At 37.3% G+C, this 26172-nt stretch overlaps 1 protein-coding gene across 16 annotated transcripts in view; it reads right to left on the reverse strand.

The window, feature by feature from the left end:
* Nucleotides 1-4839: 4839 nt before the first annotated feature.
* LPAR1 (lysophosphatidic acid receptor 1) overlaps nt 4840-26172 on the reverse strand; it is a 352985-nt gene continuing 331652 nt past the window's right edge. For all 16 annotated transcript variants that reach the window (XM_070251331.1, XM_070251332.1, XM_070251330.1 and 13 more), the window contains one exon: nt 4840-7270. In XM_070251331.1, coding sequence (XP_070107432.1) covers nt 6969-7270 — 302 coding nt within the window. In that variant the 3' untranslated portion in view covers nt 4840-6968. The remainder of the gene's footprint in view (nt 7271-26172) is intronic.

Raw genomic sequence — 26172 nt, forward strand, 5'->3', positions numbered from 1 at the left:
CAAGCTTCAATCTCAGTCTACACTTAGTCTTCTTTCCAAAATGACACGCATTCTCTTGCCAAGCATTTACACATCTTTCCAGGAATTTCTATCTCCCCTGCCTATTTTTCTAATGGGTTGTTTTGATGTCTACTAGTTACCAGAGTGGATGCAAGCTCAAGAGCTTGACAAAGCCACACCTCTGTGCAATTGAGACTCAAGGTGAGGGCTCTAAGAGAACAGTTCCTGTCCTAAAAAGGAGCCTTCCTAGACCATCGTTCCAAAGGTGGTTCCTCTCCCCACCTTCATTATCCCTTTTTCCTTTAATTTCTGTGTCAAGCCATAGTTTCCTTCATGACTCAATATAATTTTTAATTTTATTTTTAACTTATTTCTCCCTCACTCCTACTGAATCCTAAGCTCCATTGAAGATCTTGCACATCTCACTCACAGCAGTGTCCTATGGGCCTAGTATATAGAGGGCTCCCAAAAAGTACTTGTGAATGAATAAAGAATAATAGTAATAACAACTATAACAGCTAATTATGGTCTTATAGTTCTCAGTCAAGAACCATTTAGTAAACAGCACCATAATTTTTAGTTTTGTTCCAGTCATTTGGATCATAAAAATGAGGCAGAAAGTATAAGATTGTCTCATTCTTAAAGAATTTATAACTAGCTTGGGACATTGATAGGCATACCTGCAACAACATGAGCACCCACACAGGACAATTCACACACCTGTTCATGACCTCACGTTATCTTCTATTACTTTTATTGTGCTAAGGTCTTTAAAGGATTAAAATAATGTAAAATATTGTACCTCTCATGGATCTCAATTTATTTGGGGAGCCAAGATAGATACATTTGAGGAATTATGGATTGCAATATAAAGAACATGTAATTAGGTTCAAATAATTCTATAGACAACAAATATTAGGTCCCCAATGGTTCCTCTGAGCCAGTTTCCTCATGTCTAACAGGGTCATTGCAAAGATCAAAATACAAATTATATGAATGTGTTCTGTAAGTTGTACATATTACAAATCCAACATACAGTAATATTAAAAATCTTCCAAAGCATATCAAAATAAGTTAAAGTCACACCAGAAAACACAAACTAATCTTGGTAAAACATTATCAAGGGCATGACCTTGGTTTTTCATTGTTTCTACTTAATTTTAACTGCAATATTCTTAAACATGAAGGAAAGCCTTTATCAGGGTTGTGAAACTAAGGAGCATTTCTTGGTCAAGAATGCCTTTACTTGTGGCGCACACATTTCCTTTCACTGAAAGAAGCAAATATTAAGCACTACTTAGCACTGTGTTACGTGAGGTGGAGAATACAAAGTAAAATGAGATTCCTTTCCTGAAAGAAGATGCAAGTTAAGAGGTAAGATGGAAACCAATTATTAAAAATGTCAGATAAAGTAATACAAAGTCTGGCTCCGGCGATGCCAATGGGAAGACATTGAGAGTTCCACAAAGCAAGATGTGAACATGACTTTGTGAATGTCTAGGTTTATCAGGTAATGTGTGTAACAGATACCTGGGGTCTAGCTTCCATCCTACAGGAGAGATTTTTACTCATTTATGTATTTTTCAAAATATTTATAAGTTAGTGTAGCTTTTATAATCACGAAACTCTCTCTAGACAGACTAAAATAAAATACATTAATATACGAAGTATCCTTACATTAAAGGGAAGGCAGGGATGTTCCTCCACAGAGTACCAGCTTCACATCCTGAAATGATGGTTGTAAGGAAGTTTTAGAAGTTTCAGCATAAAAAAATTAAAATGTAATTGAAGAAATGAGGAACAGATTAGTGGTTGCTAAGGGTCAGGATGGAGGTAAGGGAGATAAGTGTGGCTACAAAAGTATAACAGGAGGGATACTGGGGGTGATAAAGCTATTCTGTACCTTGACTCTCAATATTCCAGTTGTCGTGTTATACTTTGGGTTTGCAAGATATCACCATTGGGAGAAACTGGGTAAAGGTTACAAGGATTGCTCCGTATTATTTCTTACAACTGCAAAGGAATCTAAAGTGATCTCAGAAGGAAAGTTTAATTTTAAAATGATAAAACTGGAATCCATGAGCCCATACTGGTATAAATAAATGAATAAGAAAATGGGAGAGGACATAACTTTTTCTCACAATTGACAATAAATTTCTAAAAGAGAATTAGAAATTCATCATTAGGCAAGCATCAGTGTAATGATTAATTCATCCAAGAAATATTGATGAATGCTAAGACTAGATGTTCAACTTTGATGAGGAACAGAACATTTCCTACAAAATGCTTATTACAAAGGAAAACAAAAAAAGTTTTTTCACAGTGGAGAAACCTGGCAGATACCACCTTAATCATGTAATCCAAGTTAAGATCATCAGTAATGGAGCAAAACAACATCATGTTCTCCCTGACAGGACGCAGTGAGAAGAACCACAGGAGCACTTTTATGTTATTTTGTCAAAGATAAATAATAGGAATCTAATCATGAATATCAGACAAACCCAAATTGAGGGACATTCCATAAAATGACTGACTTGTGATCTCTAAATGACAAGGTCATTAGGGTTGAGAAAAGACTGAGGGACTGTTAAAGACTCAAGAAGACTCAAGAGATATGACAACGAAATACAAAAGTGATCCTAGACTGGATTTTTTTGCTATAAGAAACATTATTGGAAAAATTGGTTAAACTTGAACGGGGTATGTGAATTAAATGGTAGTTTATGTATCATTGTTAATTTCCTGATTTTGATGGTCGTATCGAGATTCTGAAAGAGAATGTCCTTGTCTGGAGGAATTACTCTTTATTCAAGGATAATGGGGCATCATGTTGGCAAATTACAAACAGTTCAGGAAAAATGTTCCATAAATTTGGTGAACTCTGGGATTGTTTCAAAATCATGTTTATTATAAAAAATGCAACAGATAATTTTCTCTGCAATCTGGAGCTTGAGAGATCATGCTGTGCCCAATTTCCCCTTCCTCTTCCAATGAACTTAGTCAAATGAGGATAGCATGATTGAAAACGGAATTTTCTCCAAATCAGGCATTGGCACACTTTTTCTGTAAAGGGCCAGATAGTAAATATTTTAGATTTGAGGGACAATCTGTTGCAACTATTCAACTCTGCTGTTGTACAAAAACAGCCATAAACAATACACAACCTAGTGAGTGTGGTTGTGTTCTAGTACAACTTTATTTATGGACACTGACATTTGAGTTTCATAGAATTTTCATGTGTCACAAAATAGTCCCTTTTACCTAAATCATTTAAAAATGTAAAACTCATCCTTAGACCTATGAGCTAAAAATGGGTGCGTTTGGGAGCCAACCTGCTGGTGTAGGGGTTAAGTTCGTGTGCTCTGCTCTGGTGGCCTGGGGTTCACCGGTTCAGATCCCAGGCATGGACATACACACCACTCATCAACCCATTCTGTGGCAGCATCACACATACAAAACAGAGGAAGACTGGCACAGATGTGAGCTCAGCAACAATCTTCCTCAATCAAAAAGAGGAAGATTGGCAACACATGCGCTCAAGGCCAATCTTCCTCACCAAAGGAAAAAAAAAAAGAGGGATTTGGCCATTAAGTCTTAGTTCGCTAACCTCTGCTTTAGATTTTGGTCTTCACATGCCACATCATTAAATAGGTTATTAGTAAATAATCTATGAATAGGAATCTTATAATTTAAGGAAAGAATTAGAGAATTTTATACATAGACTACACAATGTACAGGTGAATATTATAAAATGAATGCTCCCTGCTTTGGAAGACTGATGACCCATTCTGGCTCCAAGTTACACACATTTCTTCTGTTAGATGGTCCCTAAATCCAAGCCAATCCCCATACAAAAACCCCAGTCCTTCCAAGGGTTTGGAATCAGGTGACGCTCAATTGGTGTTAAAAAACAAGCAATTTGTTTCAAAAGATCTTGACATAAAAGCGTTCTGCCGACCTTGGTATAATGAATGGACCTGATGAAGAAGCATTTCTATGCCTTTTATCTAGCACGTGTCACACTCTGGGTTTAAGAAAGGCTAGAAACAATATCACAAAATTACATTTCAGCAGTGGAGAGACTAATAGAATAAATTAGACAGATGAACAGTGGAACCTAAAGTAATAGTTAATTGGGAATGAGAATGGGAAAACTGATAAGACTAATTATAAAATGTTAGCTGAGGTTTTGGGTGTAGGAAATTACGGTTTCACTAGTAAAAAAAAAAAAAAAAAAAAAAAAAAGCAATATGTGAGAAGTGGGTAATTTGTGAAGAAGAGCTCCAAATCATTTGATTCTAACAATCTTACATCCACCTAAAATTAAGATTCAGCATTCTCTTCCAGTACTCATGGAGGCATTCATTTACATAAACCTATCTTTTTCCAACCTCTTAGCAATATATTGAAAAGAATACAATTAGCATATAACTGCAAGATACTTATCACTTTTATCTTGTTATTAAATCTACAAGCAGAAAGACCATTGTAACTTGATAAACTCCTAGTGAGCGTTTTCCATCAAGTCATCATAAGCTTTTATAAAATCAGAGTTTTTCCAAAAGACACTCATTCTAACAGTTTCACCACTGAAGTAAAGTATTGTCCTAAGATGTTATCCCTCCTTTCGTACAACATTAACCACCGTCTCTTGGACACAGGAAAGACTTGTTAGGTTGAAAAAAGCAGTTCTGAGCTGGGGAAGCATATGATGGCTTCACCTCAAAGTTCACTGGCCCTCATGGCAGTGAAATAAAAGAGGTCACAGAAGGAAAGCACCACGCAATTCAAACCGGAAGACTCTCCAACAAGAGAGACAGCACTGACCAGAACCACACATTACCAAAACACGGATTGAGAATGATTTATTAAGGTCCAATTAGTATGTTTTTAATTTCAAATAGTCCATATTGCCTTCAGAATATATGCACATGAGTAAAAGTCCAAGTTCATTGCTTTCACTTCCAATATAAGATGCTCTGTAGTTTGTATAAAGTATGTGCAAACACCTTTCTGCTAACTGGTTCCTCACATTCTTTTCACTTTGGGCACTTTACAAGTCTGCCCTCTGCTCGAATGGTGCCCATGCACTGACTTCCCCCTTCCTACACAACCATTTTTCTTCTGGACATCTTTCTCTTAAACGTACTCCTGACTTTCCCATACTTGCTTCATGACTGTGGCTTAGCTGGTTACTTACTATAACAAACTGGTGCGATTACTAGCTTACGTAGATAATGCATGGCATCCAGTCACACACTGACACACACTACTTGCCTGATACAGAAGGGTCCAAGCTATTTAATATGAAGATCCTTTCTACACTCGGCACGTTTGATTTCTTTGCATTTTCTCCAATTCTACATGACAGTCATGGCTACCAACAGCTGAGAATCAGTCCCTCAAACAAAATTTGGAATTGCTAGACATATTAACCAGGGTGCCCTGGTTATTTATGACAGTTGACTGTTTCTAGGCCATCTTGTTATATAAAAAAAGTCACTCTAAACTAAAGAAACCACTGTATTTCCTTTCTAAAAAGGTAATTTAACTGGCTTTCCTCACAATTGCCACCAATGCGGTACAAAGCAAGAAATCCCTTTTTATAAAAGGTAAGAGCATAAAAAGACATTTCACATTTTAAAAAAATCCTTCATGGGAATATGTCCTAAGTAAATAATCAATTACATGGACAAAGTTTTCTATATACAAAAGTTTTGCAACATTATTTATAATAGTGAAAATTAGAAATAACCTAAGTAGTCAACAATATGGGAATGGTTAAATAAACCGAGTTGCGCCCATTAAATGGAGTATTATATAACCACTAAAATTATGTTTTTGTAAAATTTTTAATGCCACAGGAAAACGTGGCAATTCTGCAGTGGAAAAAAAACTGGTTATAAAATTGTTTACAATATTATCCCAATTATATAAAAAGGTATATAATATACATATAGGCATACACAGGGGGAAAAGCTGTTAACGGTGGTTACTTCTGAGTTGTGATATTATCAGTAATTTTTTTTCTGTTTTATACATTTCTGCATCTTTCAAGTTTTCTACAACAATGTCTATGTATTATTTTATAATACAGAAAAACACAGGCTATTAAAAAATTCCTCTGACGTACTGATAATTAGAATGTATTGGCTGTTATAAATATGTGGAACAATATTACTATGCTTCATCTTCTATGACTTTCTTAGAGTACATATTCTTTTGGTAATAAATTTACATTCCCTCTGTTTTATATGTGTTACAACACTTTTAAAAAAGGTCATGTTGTGATCAAAGCATTGTTTGTTTCATAACCTAAACAAATACTGGCTTCGACATCTAGGTTCTTCTCTTTTCTAGAAGATTTAAAATTAATACCCTTTTATCTTTTTAAGTAAGGCATACTGCATACATACATTATATGCATGCTTTCTAAAAAATAATTCTAATTTACAGTTTTCCTAAATAAGGAAAAAAATGGAGTTACGGTAGTGTAAAAACAGTCTTAGGCTTATCCATCACAAGCATGCTGATAGGCATAAACATGTTTATTAAATGAAATGTATCCTTTAAAAATAAAAAAGGGAAGCCTGTATATAAATGAAGTTGTGGATTCAATTAGTCAGAATTTATTCTGACTTGCACCAAACCACACAAAATCTTTCGAAGCCTAGTTAGTGTAGTCTAAATGGACACTCCAGAGTCTATTTATGAATTCCATTGCAAGATCTCCACCTTCTACTTTCAAAACGAATGGGGATCAGGATGAGGGATGTCACATAAGCTAATTTTCAATATATATCAAGTCTTCTTGGGTCTAGGAACAAATACTGCCATTGGTTAGTGTTTAAGTACATGAGTTCATTTCTCCTCTCTCTCTCGCATGCCACCTGGCCCTAGCATTTGGGTAGGGGGAGGCTGTTCATCCCTCAGTGGATGATGGCTCGCTTCTCATCTTAGCTTCCTTTCTAAACCACAGAGTGGTCATTGCTGTGAACTCCAGCCAAGATGGTGTGGTTGAGGGAGGAAGCCGAGCGGTCTGAGCCTTCCGTGGGGCCGCTGGTGTTCTCACTGCGCTGGCAGCAGAGGATCTGTCTGAAGGTGGCACTCATCTCCTTGTCACGGTAGGAGTAGATGATGGGGTTCATGGCAGAGTTGAACTCGGCAAGCAGAAGGAAAAATTTCTCATAGGCCAGAACGTCACACTGCGGACAGCACACATCGAGGAGTAACAAGACCAACCCAGGAGTCCAGCAGATAATAAAGGCACCTACAAAGACAAGGACCAGGAGAATTTTAAAAAGAGAGAACAAAAGTATATAATTATGAAACAAACAACCATAAAGTAAAATGATTTCAGTTCAATATAAAAATACTGATTCGAAGCCAGCAGATCATGGGACACGCAGTATTCACTATCTGCAATAATCAGAAAAAAATTTTAAGGATAAAATAAGCAGTTTAATGAACTCTCATTAATTCAGCCCCTACTAAAATTGAGTATTTATGAGACACTGATGATGACTACCTTGAGCAAAACACAGAGTTTGCTAAGCAATTAAGACATGAAAAACTGCCTTCAGGATACAAACTTCAGTGCTTATAAAAATATGGTTTTTAACAGCATATTATTTTCAGGCAAAAGATAAGCACTGTGACAAATGTCCTTTAGTGTTAAGGCACAGTTTCTGGATTCACCTTGACTGGGCTCAAATCCTTGCTTTGCCATTTAATAAACTGGGTGAACTCAAGCCATTACTTTCTTACCTCAGTTTTCTCACGTGAAAAATAGAAATGATTATATTTACCTCATTAGGTTTGTTGTAAAGAGTAAACGAGTGCTAAGATAATAATCACTCAGTATATCTTAGCAGTAACAATAACAATAATAACGACAATATTGTTATTATCTACTCAGTAGCATGGACCTCTTTAGAAATAGCAATTTCCAATGATAAGATGTATGTTTACTTTTATTTTTATTCAACAATCACTTACAGAGTGCTTTTCTATATGCTTTACAAATATTAACTCGTTTAATCCGCACAAGAGCCATATGAGATAGAAATTATAGTCCCACCATACAGATGAAGAAACTAAGACCCAGAAAAGTTATCTTACTCAAATCCATGGTACTGGAAAGTGACAGACAGGAGACAAACCTCAGAATTTCTGCTCTTAGAGACTGGCTCCAGAGGCCACACTTCAGAAAATGCTATGTTACAGTCCCTATTTCTTGAAATTAATAAAATTATTTTAAACCAAATTTTATGCTTTAGGTGTTTTACTAATTTAGACCAACTTGGTTCTTTCTTCAACTATTCTGAACCATCAAGATTTTACTATAACTGAAAAAAGAATAGAAATATAGATTATATTCTTAATTCCAGTTTATTTAGTTTCAGAAATCACTCATTTGGCTCCCAGGGGAAATGGAGGTTGTGAAATAGCATTAAAATCTGCCACTATATTACCCCAGGATCTGCTGGGGAGTCTCGGCTAACAAAACATGAGCCAACGGAACAGGTAGGCGCCCTCACCTCCCCTCCATCTCATGCCGTATGTATAATCAGGCTACACAATGGGCAGACAGAGAACAGGAGTGATCACAGAAAAGCACGTGAATCTTGAGACTTAAATGGTATTGGCCTAGGTGCATGCAGGCTTGGACTGGGGTCATGGAATTGGACTAGCCTCAAGGAATGAGTTTCACAAAATATAAACAAACGAGATTTAGTCTCCAAACAGCCAGTCTTGAATGTGAGCTTTCTTTTTTTTGAACCTTTTCAGCAGGGAAATGAAAATAAAGAAAGGAGAAAAGTACCCCCATAAAGCTCTTTGTTCTAAACACAAATGTGTATTGGTTTTAAACTGCTGTTCACTTTGAAGACTGTCCAAGGTGCTTCATTTTCTAATAAATACAATACCTTAGACTTGCCTTAGAGAGAAGAAAAAATATTTCAAATATCAGGAGATAATAGCCAAGGAGCTATTTGAACTTCAAGTAAAAATGTTAATAAAGCATTCATTCCAAGTCCTTGAATTTCCTTGCTTGAAAATCACTCAGAAAGCTAAACATAAAGGAAAATCAAAGGAATGCCTCATGGGTTTCAGAAATAATGCATTATTCATTGAGAAGCCAGGAAGGGAATTATTCTCAGGGTGGAAAAAGCTTGGATGGAAAATACATGGTCCCATTATTCTATTTACTTGGAAACTAAAAACACGCAGGCCCTTCATGAATGGAAGAGCATTCTTTCAAGTTTCCTTTCCCCTTTCTTTCATCAAAGCTCTAATTGAACTCAAATTCAGAGCTTGATTAGATACCAGCAATATGCATCTCAACAGATTTATTTTAAATAAAATGATCCTTTTCTCCAGCCAGGCAGCAGAAGGGGACATCTTTATTCTCACTGACTTGCTCAAATTGCGTGACTTTATTCAAAAGAGAAAGAATTCAAATACAGTCATTTATTGTTTATAATTTCTTCTAATTTTCAATAAACCCATGGTTTCAGAGGCTAGCCCATGGGCCTTACTTTTGGGCCAAAAAACGCAAGGTGCCTTGCTAGATCAGAGATGGGAAGTAGGAAACACCATGGCCTGATGCAGGAGTAATCTATGTGGACACTTCACTGAGGAACTCAGAGTCCTCTCCCCTCTTCTCTGAAAGGAACTGTTTTTAGTACTGTGATTAAGCCCAACCATACAGTCCCAACACCCTGTGTTTGGATCTTCAAGACTCAATGGAGTAATTCAAGGGACTCACAGTACAGGCCTCAAAAATCAACATCTAAAACCAATCATACGGTTCTCCCTTCTTCTCTTCCCTTCCCTCCTCTTTCACAGAGGTGCCAGGGACCAAACTGACCAGAAGATGAAGACGGACTACAGAAGTGGAAAATGGAGCCTGGAAAATTCCAAGGTGATTAGGCTTCTAAACAATAGTGAGTGAATTTTATGAAATCAAGTTTGCTCAAATTATAGACTTACTTCCCAGTTTCTAAAAACAAAAACAAACTACGCCCAAACCCGTTGAGTAATAACTAATCAACCATAATTCAACTGGGTTATAGGACTTGAGATGCGCATTGCGGACCCTATCAACATGTAATCTGTAGAGACTCAAGTGCACACTTATAAATCAGGTTAGTAAGAGTAAAAAGAACCTCCTTCTCCATATCTGTAAAGTGGAGGAGTAATAGCTCCCTGCCTGCCTGGTAGCGGGTGGTGAGGATGAAACTGAGATACAACATGTGAAAGCCCTCTGTACCCTACCAATTGCCATTGTGGGAGGCACAATGTGTGAAAAGGGTGCGGCACAGTACCAGGGCAGATTTCCTCCAGGGCAGAAGACGGAAGCATGTTTTGGACCATAGAGACCTGGCATTTCAAAAAGCTCTGAGATGATACCATCCTGATTATGAGAGATCACAAGGACTTGCAGTTGGATATAAGGAGGATAAGAAGGAAAAGAGAGGGAACACAGACAAGCACAGAAGCCCCAAATCATTGTGGAGGTTCTCATGGGTCAACTCAATCCCTATACCAAAATGGCAAATAAAACAACGTGCTACTCAGTAGGGACAGGGCTTTAGGTAGTTTGTATATTTCCAGAATATTTCTGATGGACGAATCCCCACAGACCACGGCCTAAAACCAAAGGATGCTGTGCAATAGCATGAAAGCAAGAGGAAGCACAAGCAGTTTATGGTAACTTATTATCAAGTCAGAAGCAGAAGATAAGATGTCCAAGGTCATGAAGACCTTGTGTATCTGGCTACGACATTTGAAATTTCTCTAGCCCAACACTGATTCTCAAACCTAGCCACATATTACAAGAGCCCAGAGCTTACAAGAAGCAATGATCCTCACTTGTACCTCCTCCTATAAGATTTTAATTTCATTGGCCTCATGGGTCAGAGTTTCATTTAATATACAACACTGTAACAGAATGGAAGAAGAAAATGATCTGGATAAAAATCAAGGAAAGAACATCAGACATTTCCAAATCCAGAGGAGAAATAATGAAAGGCTGAATCCAGGTATTGGCAATGTGGAAAGAGAGGTATGGAAGGATTTGGAAAGTATTTAGGACATAGATTGCATGAAATGAATGAGAAAGATAAAAAGAGTCTAGGATGACTCCTAGATTTTTCCATTTAGGTGAAGGAAGAACGGTTCTATCTTTCACTGAAGGAGGAAATAACAAGAGAAAGGGTTAGTTAGTGTTTTCTGAGGAGAACAGAGATGATGACCTTGGTTCCATATATCTTTAGTTTGAGGTACCAGCAAGACTTCAGATGGAGATGCTGTAAAGACATCACGAGAGGCTTATGGCAATTTGAGCCCTGGGAAATTGGCTCTTAGTGTGCTGAACAAGAATGGTTACACTCTGCATGATTTGCCAACATTACAAGGAACATGGGGAGAAGGATTTTCAAAAAACATCTGTGGGCTGGAATAAACAGCAGAAATGGCTCTTCCTAGAGCGAGCTTCATTCCTTTCTTATACATCTGTCAAATCAATCTGTGAGGGTTCCAATGCCCACAAAGATGGATGGAGAGGTGCTGGAATGTAGATGTAAAAAGCAGGGAGGAAGGAGGTGTTTTGGAACAACAGGTCACAGCTGCAGAACAAGATCATATTACCGCATCTTCTCTCAAATCGACACAACCCCATCAGCTGACTAATACGTACCATCTGCTCCCACAATTAGAGTCTTTTTTCTAGAGTGACTTTTCCCTACTCGTTGAACTTTGCTTACATAGGGAACATAAGAACCAAAGTTAAAGAGAAGAAAAGTCTTTGACAAAGAAGACCTCTAGGGAGAAAGCCCAAGATTTTTGATGAAAAAAACAGAAAGCATTTCCAGTCTGGCTGGCAAATTTGTGTTTTTCCAAAAAAAAAAAAAAAAAAAATCAGACGTCCCATGGATCTAAAACAAGTCAAGTTAAATCAATTGTCCACCGGTGCTGTGTCCAGGTTAACCTCTCCTTTGGCCTCACTCTTCTTGTTTCTCGAATGGGGATCTCAGCAACAGTCCTTCTTATCTCAGAGGCTTTGGTAGAGGTCAAGGGGGGAAATAAGTGTTCAAATACATAAACCACTTTTTCTATGGCCACTAAAAGGTGTATTCCTTCAGGGAAGCATCGTTGGTATCCCAGAATCCAATCCAATTTTAGATCATTTCTGTAGTTATAGTCTGATTTCTGCTATGAAGGTACACATATAAGATTTGGCTAGCTAGGAAATCCTTCTAAAATATCTCCCTTAAAAGAGGCTATGTTAGATAACAGACCACAGATATAAAGCTTATTCCTAGGTCAGTTAGGGGGTCATTGTACTGGAGACTTTTTGAGATTAAAGCTTCTTCTAAAAGAATAACCTAGATTAATTATAAAATCCTTTTTCCAGGGGCTGGCCTGGTGGTGTAGCAGTTAAATTCACACGCTCCACTTCAGCAGCCCAGGGTTCGCCAGGGTTCAGATCTTGGGCACAGATCAATGCACCACTTATCAAGCCATGCTGTGGCAGGTGTCCCACATATAAAATAGAGGAAGATGGGCACAGATGTTAGCTCAGGGCCAATCTGCCTCAGCAAAAAGAGGAAACTTGGCAGCAGATGTTAGTTCAGGGCTAATCTTCCTCAAAAAACCAAATAAATAAAATCCATTTTCCAGAACATTGAGAAGATAAAATTAATGCAACTAAGATATCTCCACAATAAGTCATTTCTATCTTAATACCAATTCTACTTCGTTTAGTTTAATGCCCAACACTTCTACCTCTTTATGGTCATAGTAAATTATTTATACATTTAAGGTTTCATGATTTCACTCACTGTGTGAGGTATTACGGTGTTTCCATCGCTCATCTTTTAGAAAAGGGCATTAACAACACGCAGATCTCCAAAGCTGAGTAGAACACTCATTATGATCTCTTTTTAATATTCCTGGGTGAAAGTTTCAGCCCCTTAATACTGTCTTGACCAACACAATGCTGGCTTTCCTATAGATGAGGGAATGCCAACACTGCCTTCCTTCTGGCATTTTATACTCTCTTTCATGTTAAGAAGTGAGTATCATATACATACATGCTCCATATCCTACAACAGGCTCTAAATCTCATCCTGCAACTGTACATTGGGAAGCACATGCTGAAGTGGCTCGCATGCTAGTACTGCCTCTCATAACAGAACATCTGTGCTTGGGAACAGCCAGCAGAAACCACTTCTCCATGGCTACAACCCTAGCCAAGCAAGCAATACCTTCGATCTGCCTATTGCAACAGGCTCCTAACCAATTCCTCTTCCTCCAAAAGTCCAGCTTGCACAGAACAGCCAGAATGATCTTTCAAAAGCATAAATCAATTCACATTACATCACTTTCCTGCTTAAACTCCCGCAAAGGCTTCCTACTTGAAATCCTTACTGTGGTCCACAATGCCCTAGAGAAGACTGGCCCCTCTGCCAGACGTTCAACTTCATTTCTTTCTACTCATCCCTCACTCACTAGATTCTAACCATACACACCAAGTCCATTTCTGTCTCAGGACCTTTGCATTTACAGTTCTTTCACTTAGGCATACTCTTTCTGTAGATCTTCACGTCTATTTATGTATTATTAAATATCACTTCCTCAAAAGCTATCCCTGGTTATCCTAGCTAAAGCAGCACCCTCTCCTCACTATATTAGCCCATTTTATAAGCTTTATATCCCTTATCTATACCCAAAACTATTTATTGGTTTACGTGTTTATTTTCTATCTGTCTTCAAGAATGTAAGCTTCATAAAGGAAGGAATGCTATGTTTCGTGTCTGTATCTCTGACATCTACAACAGTGGTTGGCATACAGCAATATATCTTCTTCTGAATCAATTGGCAAGTCACAGGTAACTTCCCAACAGACATATCCAAAATAAGGAAAATTAATTAGTAGAAAAGTCATTAAATAAGGTTTGGAAAATGAACACTAACACCTACAGTGTGAAGGTCTTTGAATGGGCGCTACAAGGCATTCAAAGAGGCATGAGGTGGACCCTATATGCAAAAGTCTCACTATAATGCAATTGTTAAATAGCATAAATGAGCCTATTGTTAACAATACTGATTGGTCTCACTCCTGTCAGAATGGCTATAATTAACAAGACAGGAAACAATAAGCGTTGGAGAGGATGTGGAGAGATGGGAACCGTCATACACTGCTGGTGGGAGTGCAAACTGGTGCAGCCACTATAGAAAACAGTATGGAGATTCCTCAAAGATCTACCGAATGATCCAGATATTCCGCTGCTGGATATTTATCCAAAGGACATGAAAACACAAATGCATAAAGATACACACACCCCTATGTTCATTGCAGCATTATTCACAATAGCCAAGACTTGGAAGCAACCTAGGTGCCCATTGAGGGATCTTTAAGATGTGGTATATATACACAATGGAATATTATTCAGCCGTAAGAAATAATGAAATCTGGCCATTTGTGACAACATGGATGGACCTTGAGAGTGTTATGCTAAGTGAAATAAGTCAGAGGGAGAAAGTCAAATACTGTATGACATCACTCATAAGTAAAAGATAAAAGCAACGACAAACAAACACATAGAAACAGAGATTGGATTGGTGGTCACCAGACAGGAAGGGGGGAGTGGGGAGGGTGAAAGGAGTGTTTAGGTATGTGTGTGGTGATAGATTGTAATTAGTCTTTGGGTGGTGAACATGATGGAATCTACACAGAAATCAAAATATATAACAATGTACACCTGAACATTATATAATGTTATAAACTAATGTTAACGGCAATAAAAAAAATATGGATTGGTGTAGATTATCTATAGAATCTATGTACTGAGTAGTGGAGAGCCAGCTTGGGTCAGGAATGAAGGGAGACATGGCATTAGCCAAGTTGCATGCCACAGGAATGGTTCAATAGGATGATGCTGCCTCATCAGACCCTGGGTTCTGCAGTAGCCGCCTGAAAAAATCACTAATTGACCCAACATAGCTTTGCATTAATCCTCAAGGTTTGAAGTCCCATACAGGGGCATTTCACTGGCCATGATTAAGTCTCACATCCATGCTCTAGCTATCATGCAGTGCGGAGAGAGACTATATCCTACCCCTCAAACTGTCTTACTTACTTTTTAAATATAAAGTACAGTTCTAACCATTTATCACATAATCAGCGTCCATCCATAATATTAAGTTTGAATATTCACAAGATTTTTTCAAGTGCCATACCTGAATTTTATGCAAGGACTCAAATTGATGTGCTGTTTTCATACATTTATGTCCTAATAATTTGTAACACAGTTTACTTTTTTTAAAAAACATAATTTATGAGAGAATGATAAGGATAATTCCCATTAATCTAACTTTTCTTTCCAGAAAGTACTAGCTTCTTTCCTTTCAGCAATTGATGTCTAAAGGGTATGAAGCTAATGCCTTGAATTATTATGTCTTTTTTCCCTATAGGAAGTTTGGAAAATACAGAAAAAGATAAACAGGAAATTTAAAAAGTCATTTATGGTCCTTCAGTCTAGAGATATTTTAGTATATGACTTTGCACTTATAAAATGTTGCTTTGTCTAAATTTGTGCCTTTTTCTAATGGCATATGAAATTAATATAGAAATATTGTCGGTTTATTAGCAATGAGTAAGAGAGAGCAGGCAATCAGATTTTTTATTTTCAGGAAGAGGTTTTTGTTCTAATTGGTGTTTTATATAGCAATGTGTCCTAATTTGGCCAATACAATATCCTCTTGAATCTGTGAGGATATTAATTATAATTTATTGAAGCTGTTTTGTGTTTCATATACCACCTGTTTCCATGTAAGATGCTGCACTACATACAATGTATGGGGGGAGCGGGGCACCACGCTTCAGGGAATGTCCACCCATTTTGCAGGAGACTTTCCTGAATAGGGGAACCCCCCCCCACAAGAAGACAGGACTGCTACCAAAGCCAGCTTTTTCCTCTACCTAAAACATCCAGCGATGCCATCTAATCAGTAGGCAGAATATTATATTAGACAATCACACACGGAGAGGTGCCTTCTTCTGAAAGTTCTTGAAGTCTCAATAAGGCTCAATAATACAGAATTAGCATGGTTATCTCCTTAGCTCCAAATTCTAAGAAATCAAGAGACAGCTAGCAAACTAAAGATGCACTGAGTTACACATCCTTGCAAACAGACACCCGCTCCACTTCCAACAGTAGCTAATGCTCTCCTGAAGTAGCATATGACCCCTGAGGTCCCTGTAAGCGTACAAAAACAGGAAATGCTTGAATTTACTTTCAACAAAACCAACTGAAGAGGGTCACTGCCGCTCCCTTTCCTTCCTAAACATGTTTTCGGATTTCTACCCAGCTCCGTCTTGGGGTGAACTAGCTGAGGGTAAGCCTGGCTCACCAGAGCATTATTACCCACTAAAACTGAAAAACAGTGCCAGTCCAAAGCCTACCAAAGGATTTTCTTGTAAGCCCTTACCACTTTCAAATGAGATACATTTTAAACTTATAAAAAATATACAATATGTATAATTTATATATATACACGCACACATACACTATATAAATGTATATATAACATAAATGTACATTTGTATACGGATATTTATCCACACTCACATACACATTCAGAAGAGTCACTGCATACTAGTGTCTTTAAAAAAGACAATGAGATTTATTTCCTTTCACATGCAATAGACTGAGACCCAACCAAAAAGGATAACACCACTTACATATTCTTCACGTAGAAATAATTCACCAATTCTCAGAATAGTTAAATCTGTTTTGCCTCCTAAACCTAGTCATAGAGTGCAAGTTTTTTAAAAAGCAAATTTCCCCCCTTATTTTAAAAAATGATAAATCTTAATTCTCACAGAAAATCAATGTTGTCAACTCCAGACCAACACCATCTAACTTAGAAAGTGATGCTAAACTTATTGTATGACTGCGGTCCAGCCGTTACCAAGGTGATTTGAAAAATATTTATCCCTTTAAAAGGATAAATGAAATCCACCCCCCACCACCAAATTTTCCCCTAGCAAAAGTTCAACACAAACATGGAATTTATAACTAGTTTTTCAACACAGTTAATTTTTCAGCTACAAATTAAGATTCTTCCAAAAGGATATAAGTTTAAATGAGTACTAAAATATGACTGAAAATGCTCACAGAATATAACTGATGACAGCATCCTGTGGATTTTATTCTTTGCAGTTCATGAACTACGGGCATGGATCAACAAGATATGTATGTATTACTCAGGAGACAAACTTCAAGGACAAAGAAACATAATGGAAATTTCATTTATAATTCATTTTCTTATGACTAAAATGAGAGGGAAACTAAAATTTAATCCAAAAGCAAATTCATAAAATTTTGTGAAATATTCTTGTATCTAAAAATGTTTATTAAAAAAGTTATATGTATATTGTTTTCAATGGCTAAAAGACATGAAAAGAAGATTGGCAGAAATCGTAAATATGACCATTCTTTTAGAGATTGGCTATGTTTCCTACAGTTGTCAAATGTCCTGGATTGATATTTATGAAGCACAGATTCTTGGCAAAGCAGGAGGGAAGTACAGTCTGTTCCACTATAATATGATAACTGCGTACCTAAGATATCTCCTGTTATCAAAAACTTTTATTAAAAAAATTTTTTGTTATAAAAACAGAGTTCCAGATTCAAATCATAAACATATTTTTCTACATGAATTTCAATTATTTAACTACAAGTTCAGAGTAAAATATTGGTTGCTCAAAACTAAGACTAAATATCAGAAAGCAAATTCAAACATAAACCCTGAACAAAAGTCAATCCGTTCTAAAGCCATCAAAATAAACTGCAACAATGCCGTCTCTGGGAATTTATCCTATAGATATATTCATACACAATACAACTGTTCATGTGCAAGGAATTTTTTAAAACTTGGAAATAATCTAAGTAACCACAAATAGACAAGTAAAATAAACTACGTTGTATTCATAAAGTGGAATCCTATTCAACCTTTTAAAGTTATTAAGATATCACGTCTTTGCTGGCACCAAATGATTTCCAAGATACACTGTCAAGTGACAAGAACAAGATACAGAAAAATTTGTATAAAATGCTACCAATTATGTTTAGCAACAACAAAAAGAGCATGCACACACACACAGATGCCTTAAGATAAGCCCCAATTGAGGGTAATAACCAATTAATCCAAAAAGTGTTTAGAGTATGAAATTATAAAAGATACCTTAAATATTTTATTTGAACTTAGAATACCAAATTGTATTCATTTGCCAATCCCTTAATATGGAGCCAAGGCTTTATACTTGAATATGGGTCTGCTAAGTGGAGTTCTGCACCATCGTCCAAGCAAAGCCACACCAATAAAGCATCACATATTACTTCCAAATTAGGTCCTTCAAAGTGGAATCAGAACTTAAAATTCTTGTCAAGTACAACAACCTTGCAGATTATTTTACCATTTTCTCCAAACTTACAGGTGTTCTCACCAGCAAATTTAAAGCAATTTCTTTTGGCAACTCGCCTTTATTGAATATTAACAAAGCATTCACTTTAGTTTTCCAGAAAATATTTTCTTGTTGTACTCATTTTTATTAGATAATGCAATATTTAACTAGTGACATTGTGTCCAGTATTTTCCTGGTAAGCATCTTTACTGTAGACATCTTCGCCGCATTTTAGCTGTATAACTAATTAGGTGTATGGTAATTTTGCCATAAAAGATAAAATAATGAAAGCTAAAAGGGGGACATTAAAAAGAAGACAATGAAACATAAAAGATAACAAAATTAAAAAGGCTTTATTGTGAAATACAAAATATTTGAATACACTTAAAATGTGTGTAGGGGGCCTGGCCCAGTGGTGTAGTGGTTAAGTTGGCACGTTCCACTTTGGCTGCCGGGGTTGGCCAGTTCAGATCCTGGGCATGGACCTATATATCGCTCATCAAGCCATGCTGTGGCAGCATCCCATGCAGAAGAACTTGGAGGATTTACTAGGATCTGACGACAACATACTGGGGCTTTGAGGAGAAAAGAAAAAAAGGAAGATTGGCAGCAGACATTACCTCAGGGCCAATATTCCTTGCCAAAAAAAAAAAAAAGCATACCTTTAAAAGAATTTTAGAAATAAATAAAATAAAATGTGTATAGATTCATAGCAAAGATACACAAATAACTGATATTATTTCATGGGTTGTACCTAAGCACTTGTCTTCGAAGCCTTTCGTTCAAGTATAACACTTTTATTTTTTCTTTTTTGGCATGTTGATTTGTCTCATTGTCACCCATTGCACTTTTTTATTATTGCTAAAATCTCTTCCTTCATTGAGAGAGGTTTCAGTACCCAAATGCTAGGATGCACATTAGCAGCTGAGCTCTGTTTTGCCTTGTGAAAAGCCTTCCACACTGTTTTTTGTTGTTGGCATATTGTCACATGTCCACTGGTAGACATTCCAAAGTTCTATAGGAAATGTGGAGCTACGGTTTATATAAAAATCAGAGCACAAATTATCAAACCAAACCATCAACCAGTTATTTTCATCTCTTACGGCAAAACTGCCTTATGGCCAATTAGTTATACAACAAAAATGTTTGTGGAAAGATGCTTATGGTAAATGCATCTAGAACCAATTACATGATTATTATAATAACCTGGTATAAACAGCTTTGGGAGCAAAAGCAATTGATTCTTGGTAACTGTCAGGAGTTGAATTACTTGGCCTTCAGGGTACAGACTACTAAACTTTTTTTTATTATTCATCTAAATATGTGAGTGTGTACTATATGTCAGGTACTCTCCTAGGTACTGGGGATATCACAGAGAATCAAATAGGAAAAAAAATATCTCCTCTCATTGAGCTTAGGTTCTAGGAGGGGTGTGAAAGATAACTAGCAAAATAAATAAGTAAAATATCTTTTAGGAGGCGATAGTGTTTGGAAACTATGGGGGAGCAAGTGCGAAAGGAGAGCAGTTAGAGTCTCATGATAATCCAGACAAGAGATAATGGTGGCTTTGAACATGGGAAGGTGATGCTCACAGATCTATGTAGATGGTAAAGCTGGTATGATTCACTAATAGACGACATTTGGGAGAGAGTGAGGAGTCAAAGAAACCTGTAAGCAACTGAAATAAAAGATTTAGCAACAAGAAGGTCACTGATGACAGCTCAACGGATCTTGAGAATGGAAGCCTGATTGGAGTAGAGTCAAGAGCAAACAGAAAGAGAAATTAGATACTGCAAGTAGAGATGATGCTTTTAGGCAGTTTTGCTGTGAAGGGAGTAAGAAAAAAGTGGCTATGGGCATGAATTATTATGTTTTACAAACCTTTTGTTAACAATGAAGTTGATTAAGAGAAAGTTAAGAATAGGTCTATACTGTGTGTGTGTATATGTATACCCCTGCACACATATATGCTCATATGTGTAGAGAGTACTTTTTAAATGCAACACCAGAAATTGATTATTGTCAATTACATGTAAATTGTATGCTTTAAATATGTGCAGTTTGTTGTATGTCAATTATACTTAAATAAAGGGGAAAGGGAAGAAAGAAAGGTGAGAGATGGAGGGAGAAGGCGGAAGGGGGAGGGAGGCAGAAGGACAGATTGATTGAGATTAAGAAAGAGACTGACCAAGACCAGCACCAACCTTCTTTAGTTTCTTCTTCCCATCTATTGGTAGAAAGCATGGGTCTGGCTTGCTCAAAACCATGCAGTAAGCTTAGTGGTGCAGGCTGTGTGCTGGGGTGGCCCATGGTTATCCAGCAATGTCTGTAGCTGGGTGGTTGAGTCTTGTGATCCAGGAATGAAAAGTTGGCAAGCCCTTTTGGCTTCAGAACTAAAGCTCATCAGTATTAAATACGTTATTCTTATCCAATAAAGAATAGTTAGCAGATTGGGAAAGATTTAAAACCCTATTAATGACAGAATGAGTAATAAATAAATAGACTCATATACTGTTGATAGAAGAGTCATTTGACAATCTTTTTTGGAGGGCAATTTGGCAATGTCTAAATTTAGAATGTCCACTTCAATTTAACAGTTCTACTTTTACAAATGTATCAACCAGAAATACTTGAAGTAGCATGTAAAATTATGAATACAGAATGCTCACTGGAGCAATATTTGTAATGGTGAGAAACTGTAAACCTAAACACTCATCAATATTATAAATAAGTAGATTGGTAAGCAGCCATCACGCAGACCGACACTGCTCTGCTATGTTTACCCACATGAGAATGTGCACACTATAAGTCTCAAAAGTTATACCATGTTCCATTCCGTTTATTACAAAATTGCCCTAGGTGCTTAATGCATATATACTCTAAGTGCATTAGAAAAAGTCTAGAATGATACACACCAAACTGTTAACCGTAGTTATCTCGAGGTCAGGGGTGGTGGCGTGGCCTTTAAATTTTAACGCAAATTTTTATAAAGAGCATGTCCCTCTTTAATAATTAAGGAAATAGATGACAATATTCAGACATTATTCCCATGGGCACTGAGAAGGGCAGTTGGTGGGAAGGAATCTGGACGGAGATTCCTTGGAGATAAAATTTCTTTTAATCTCCTAGGCTGTGTGATTCAGGGGACTTTAAGGGCATGTATTGATATTTCATAGGAGAAAAGAAAGAGAGACCTGAAGTCACACGGTGTTTCTTTCCTTTACTAGTTGTGTGACACTGGCCAAGTTATTCAATTTTGCTGAGCCTCAGTTTCCTCATCTGTCAAACGGGGGATGCTATCTACTTTCAGCACTATTATGAGGACAGAATGAGACCCTGCAGGTAGAATATAAAGCACAGGGCCACCAAGAGGCTTCCTTCATTTTTCTGTCTTTCCTCCTTCAGGGAAAACCCAAGGAATAAGTCTACAAGAAATACAAATATTTGGGGTGAAATATTACTGGTTCTCTCAGTCTAGAGATAGCAAATCAGGGAGCTGCACTCTCTGTTATGCCATCACCTCAGCCACAGAGAGACCATCAGGCCGTCCTCCTGCAGTCTGAGAAACTTCTAAAGGGTGTACTCACCAGCATTTCTTGACGAGCTCTCAAATTTCAGAGTCAGTCCCCTATCTACTTTAAGTTGAAAATAAAATGAGTATTTACTTTTAGTTTCTTCCTTTTAGACTCTATTTCATTTGAAAAAAGATCTGAGATAAGAGACAAATAAAAAGTTTAAATGATCCTTGATTTTACTAGGCTTCAGGCAGAGGGGAACAATTTCTAAAGAGTAATGGGCATTCTGGAAAAGGATGAAATCCTTCTGGCTCTGGAGAGCCTGGGAACACAGTGAAATGGTGATGCTCTCCTCTGAGCATGCTCAGCGCTGTGGTGCAGATGCAGCTGCCCACAGCCCATAGGCAGCGGAGTTTCTGGGCAGGTTGCTCCAAGTTTCTCTGGGGCCGATGCTGGGGCCTGGCCACTTGGCAGTGTGGGCCCCCCAGTCAAGAAAGGCAGGACTGAGTCCACAGTCTGAAGGCAGAGGCCAGATCTTCCTAGCTGGGAAACTGGACGAGATGGACTTGTTTTTTAATGACCAGGCCTGACCCGCTGAGATGTTTGAGGAAAACAGATAAGGCAGGGTGGGAACTTCTTCAGGGAGTGGACACAGGCCTCATCTTTCTGTTTTTCACAGGTTACAGCTACGGAGGGGATGGGCGAGACGTATTGGGCAGCATAAGCACTGGGTGCTCAGGCTGGATGCGCTCCAGCCACCTCTGAGGGATGGGACCCCACCCTTCTGAAACAGTTGGGCTGCTGGGAAAGGGCCAGTGCTGAGAGAATTCCATCACAGTCCAGTTTTGGCTAAAGAAGAAAAAAACGAGATAAAGCAAAAAATAACTTTCCTAAGAAATAAAGTAACAACCACACAGAACCAAATGAAGTTGAGAGGGGCTTCCTATTTGCCCTGTAAGGAGTAGGAAGGGAACTTTGGACCACCTTGGACATTTTTCCTGCTTTTCTCGCCACATTTACCCACCCACTTCATATACATTTCTTAAAGATCTTAATCAGTCAGGTTACAAAGAGAAAAATTTTGCCAGGGAAGATATAAGCTATGTCGGTTCATTTGCCTACCTCTGGCTCCAGGCTGTTCATAAAATGTCTGCTTCCAGTTTAGATTGGAGAGAGAAATGAGTTTTCTCAATTTAATCCAGGGATTTGCTGCTAATAAAGAGCTTCAAGTCTAGTTTGCAATTAGTCCTGTTACCACTTAAGATTTTAAGCTCTGCTGATACTCTCTAGGGCTCTCATTTATCAAAATTACTACTGGGGTCAGCCCCATGGCTGAATGGTTAAAGTTCCGTGTGCTCCACTTCAGCCGCCCAGGTTCACGCGTTCGGATCCCAGGTGTGGACCTACTCCACTCATCAGCCAGGCTGTGGAGGCATCCCACATATAAAGTAGGGGAAAATTGGCACAGATGTTAGCTCAGGGCTAATCTTCCTCACAAAAACAAACATCAAAAACTATGGATAGCTCCCTTTTAATAAATCTCTATTTTTCAGGCATCTGTTATTTCTTCCAGACTTTCGTGGCTTTTTGATTTTAAGGTGCAATTATATCTTTTAGTGCATTTTTACACGATATCTTTTATAATGCCTAGGGGAATTTATCAGGGGCAACCCACATTGGAACAGTTTACGAGGCATCTCAGAGTGTGAAATTTAATTGCTTAGTCTGATTACTAAGCGACAACTTATTTTGTAGTTTGCACTTAAGCATTTGATTTTTTTTTTTAATTTCCCATCGTGTTCCACGGTACAATGTGGAAAGTAACCCTAAGCTTAAGTAGGTAAGGAAAACAAAGCAAAGGATCAGCAAGAATAGTAAAATAAGATGAAATAGTATAAGATGGAATAGTATAATAAGGTTGGGAAGCTCCAATAAGATGGAACTATTATTATGATAATAGTATAATAAGAGTGAGGTTGCTACACTGAAGACTTCTGAAGAGTCAAGTACCGCACGAACATTTAACAAACACATAATACTTTAAGCATGGCTTAAAAGTTGGGGGTGGGGGGGGCATCAGTAACTTCTATATGAATACGTAATTTTTTAATCAGGCAGGAAATTTTTTTTCCTGCACCCTGCCTTCCCACTCTTCAACTCCCTTAGCATATTGGCAAAGCTCCTACACAACTGTAAACAGATCATATAGGGAGAAACCTTCCCATCAGTGCGCCATCTGTTTATCTGAGAATGGAATATCATTTAGTTTTCTCTTGCATAAGTTACAGGCACCTGTGTTCTTCAGATAAGAGCATCCCCATCTCATTTTCTTTGAAGATGAGAAGACATAAAGTAGAAGAAAAAAGACAACCAGAAAAGGAATTCCAGAAAGATAGGGAGAAACATTGAGCATAAGTAGAAAGAGAAAGAACTATGTATTGACTAAAATGAGCTTTTCTTTTTTTTAAACTAAGCAGACATCCACACTACTCGTCAATGATTGCCAGCTCTATACTACTGTTGTTGAATTTTCATTATTTTGGGACTATTTCATAAAGCTTACATAAAATCTTCAATCATAATGTTTTTAGAAGAAGAAAAAAAATATTTAAATGAGAAAGCAGGGGATTCAAGAAATCCTACTAATTAGACTTCTAGTCTTGGAAAAATCACATTCTCCCTGGCCTTCAGATCTATATTTCCGGAATTGAAAAGATTGGTGGCTCGTAATCATTTCTGTCACATTGACCCCTCTGAGTGTCCAATGAAAGCAATGGCCTTATCTTCAGGGGAAAAAAAAAGTATCCTAAAACAACATTTTGCTTGCAATTCTAGGCAATCCACACCAGAATTCCTGGGCGAAATTATTTTTTCCAGTGCTGGTTGTGCTTTCAGGAATTAAAAAAAAAAAATGTTTGACTTTGTCTAAGTAGCTTTGGAATTGCAGAACTATGATATCAGAGAATTAATATAATTTGGCACTTTTATGCATCTACGTGTGAATTAAAAACTTTTTCATGTAGATTAATACGTGCAGAGAAACATGAATTTAAATCTAACTTCAATCCTAGTTTTTCAGTGAAGGCTTCCACCCTCCCACCTACTTAGCCATGTCTTCCCCCATCCTTCCCCTCCCCAGACAGAAGTAGTCTGCAGAGAGGCAGTGTGAAACTATAAAAAGAACATTACATATAAAATGAGAACTAGGTTAAAAAAGTTGCAAGTCACTCAAGGATCATCTGGTTTACTGTACCCATTTACGAGGTTAAGATAATGAAGTCTAGAAGAAAGTCTCTGATATTGCCCTTTCCACAAAACCTAAGCAATGGGTCCGATTTTGCCCAGCACTGACTTCTCTGGGCCTCAGTTTCCTTATTTGCAAAATGAAGGAGATCGCTTACAGCCTGAATAATGTATAGCTAATTAAACTAGAATTTTTAATTTGCTCCTTTTCTATAGCAGTTAATTCTTATTTATGCTACAAGGTGTAATACTCAGAAAATCAAGCCTTTCATGTTGTGTGTCATCTTAACTCCAAAACATCCTATGAATGTTTTCGTTGCATTAATGCAAAGAAAGAACAAATTAATTCTTTGTACCTGTAACTATCACATAAAGTAACAGATTTCGATCAATTCCAAAAAAACCTGATAACACCCTCTTGAGTGACTCAGACAAACATTAGGCAATTTTTTTAATGCAATACAAATTATTTCATTAGAACAAATGATGACTCCAGAGATGTTTGCAATTAATGTTAAGAATGAGAAGTTTTGCTACATTTCATTACATATAGAAAAGAATCTGAATATAACATACTTATGATGCATTCTCTCTTTCACATTGTGAAATCACTAGGAAGCTTCAGTTCACTATGAACTTTCCAGATATTTGAAAAGGTTATATTTTTTTCATAATTGAAACTCTGGGAAATGCCCGAATCAAATTATAAAGTAAAAGATGAAAATAATAGCCATCCTTTTGGTTAAAAGGGAAATGACCTACACTAAGATTGTTGAGAAGTTAATTCAGTAAAATTCAATGCAGAAACAATAATACTAAGCAGTTATTTTGTGCAAGGCAATGTGTTATGTTTCTTTGACGGGGTACAGAGATGAAATAAGACACAGCTCTGCCTTAAAAAGCCCAGAAACTAAAGTGGGGAAGAAAGGCACTTATATA

Source organism: Equus caballus, chromosome 25 (genome assembly GCF_041296265.1).
Source record: "Equus caballus isolate H_3958 breed thoroughbred chromosome 25, TB-T2T, whole genome shotgun sequence".
Taxonomy (NCBI): Eukaryota; Metazoa; Chordata; class Mammalia; order Perissodactyla; family Equidae; genus Equus; species Equus caballus.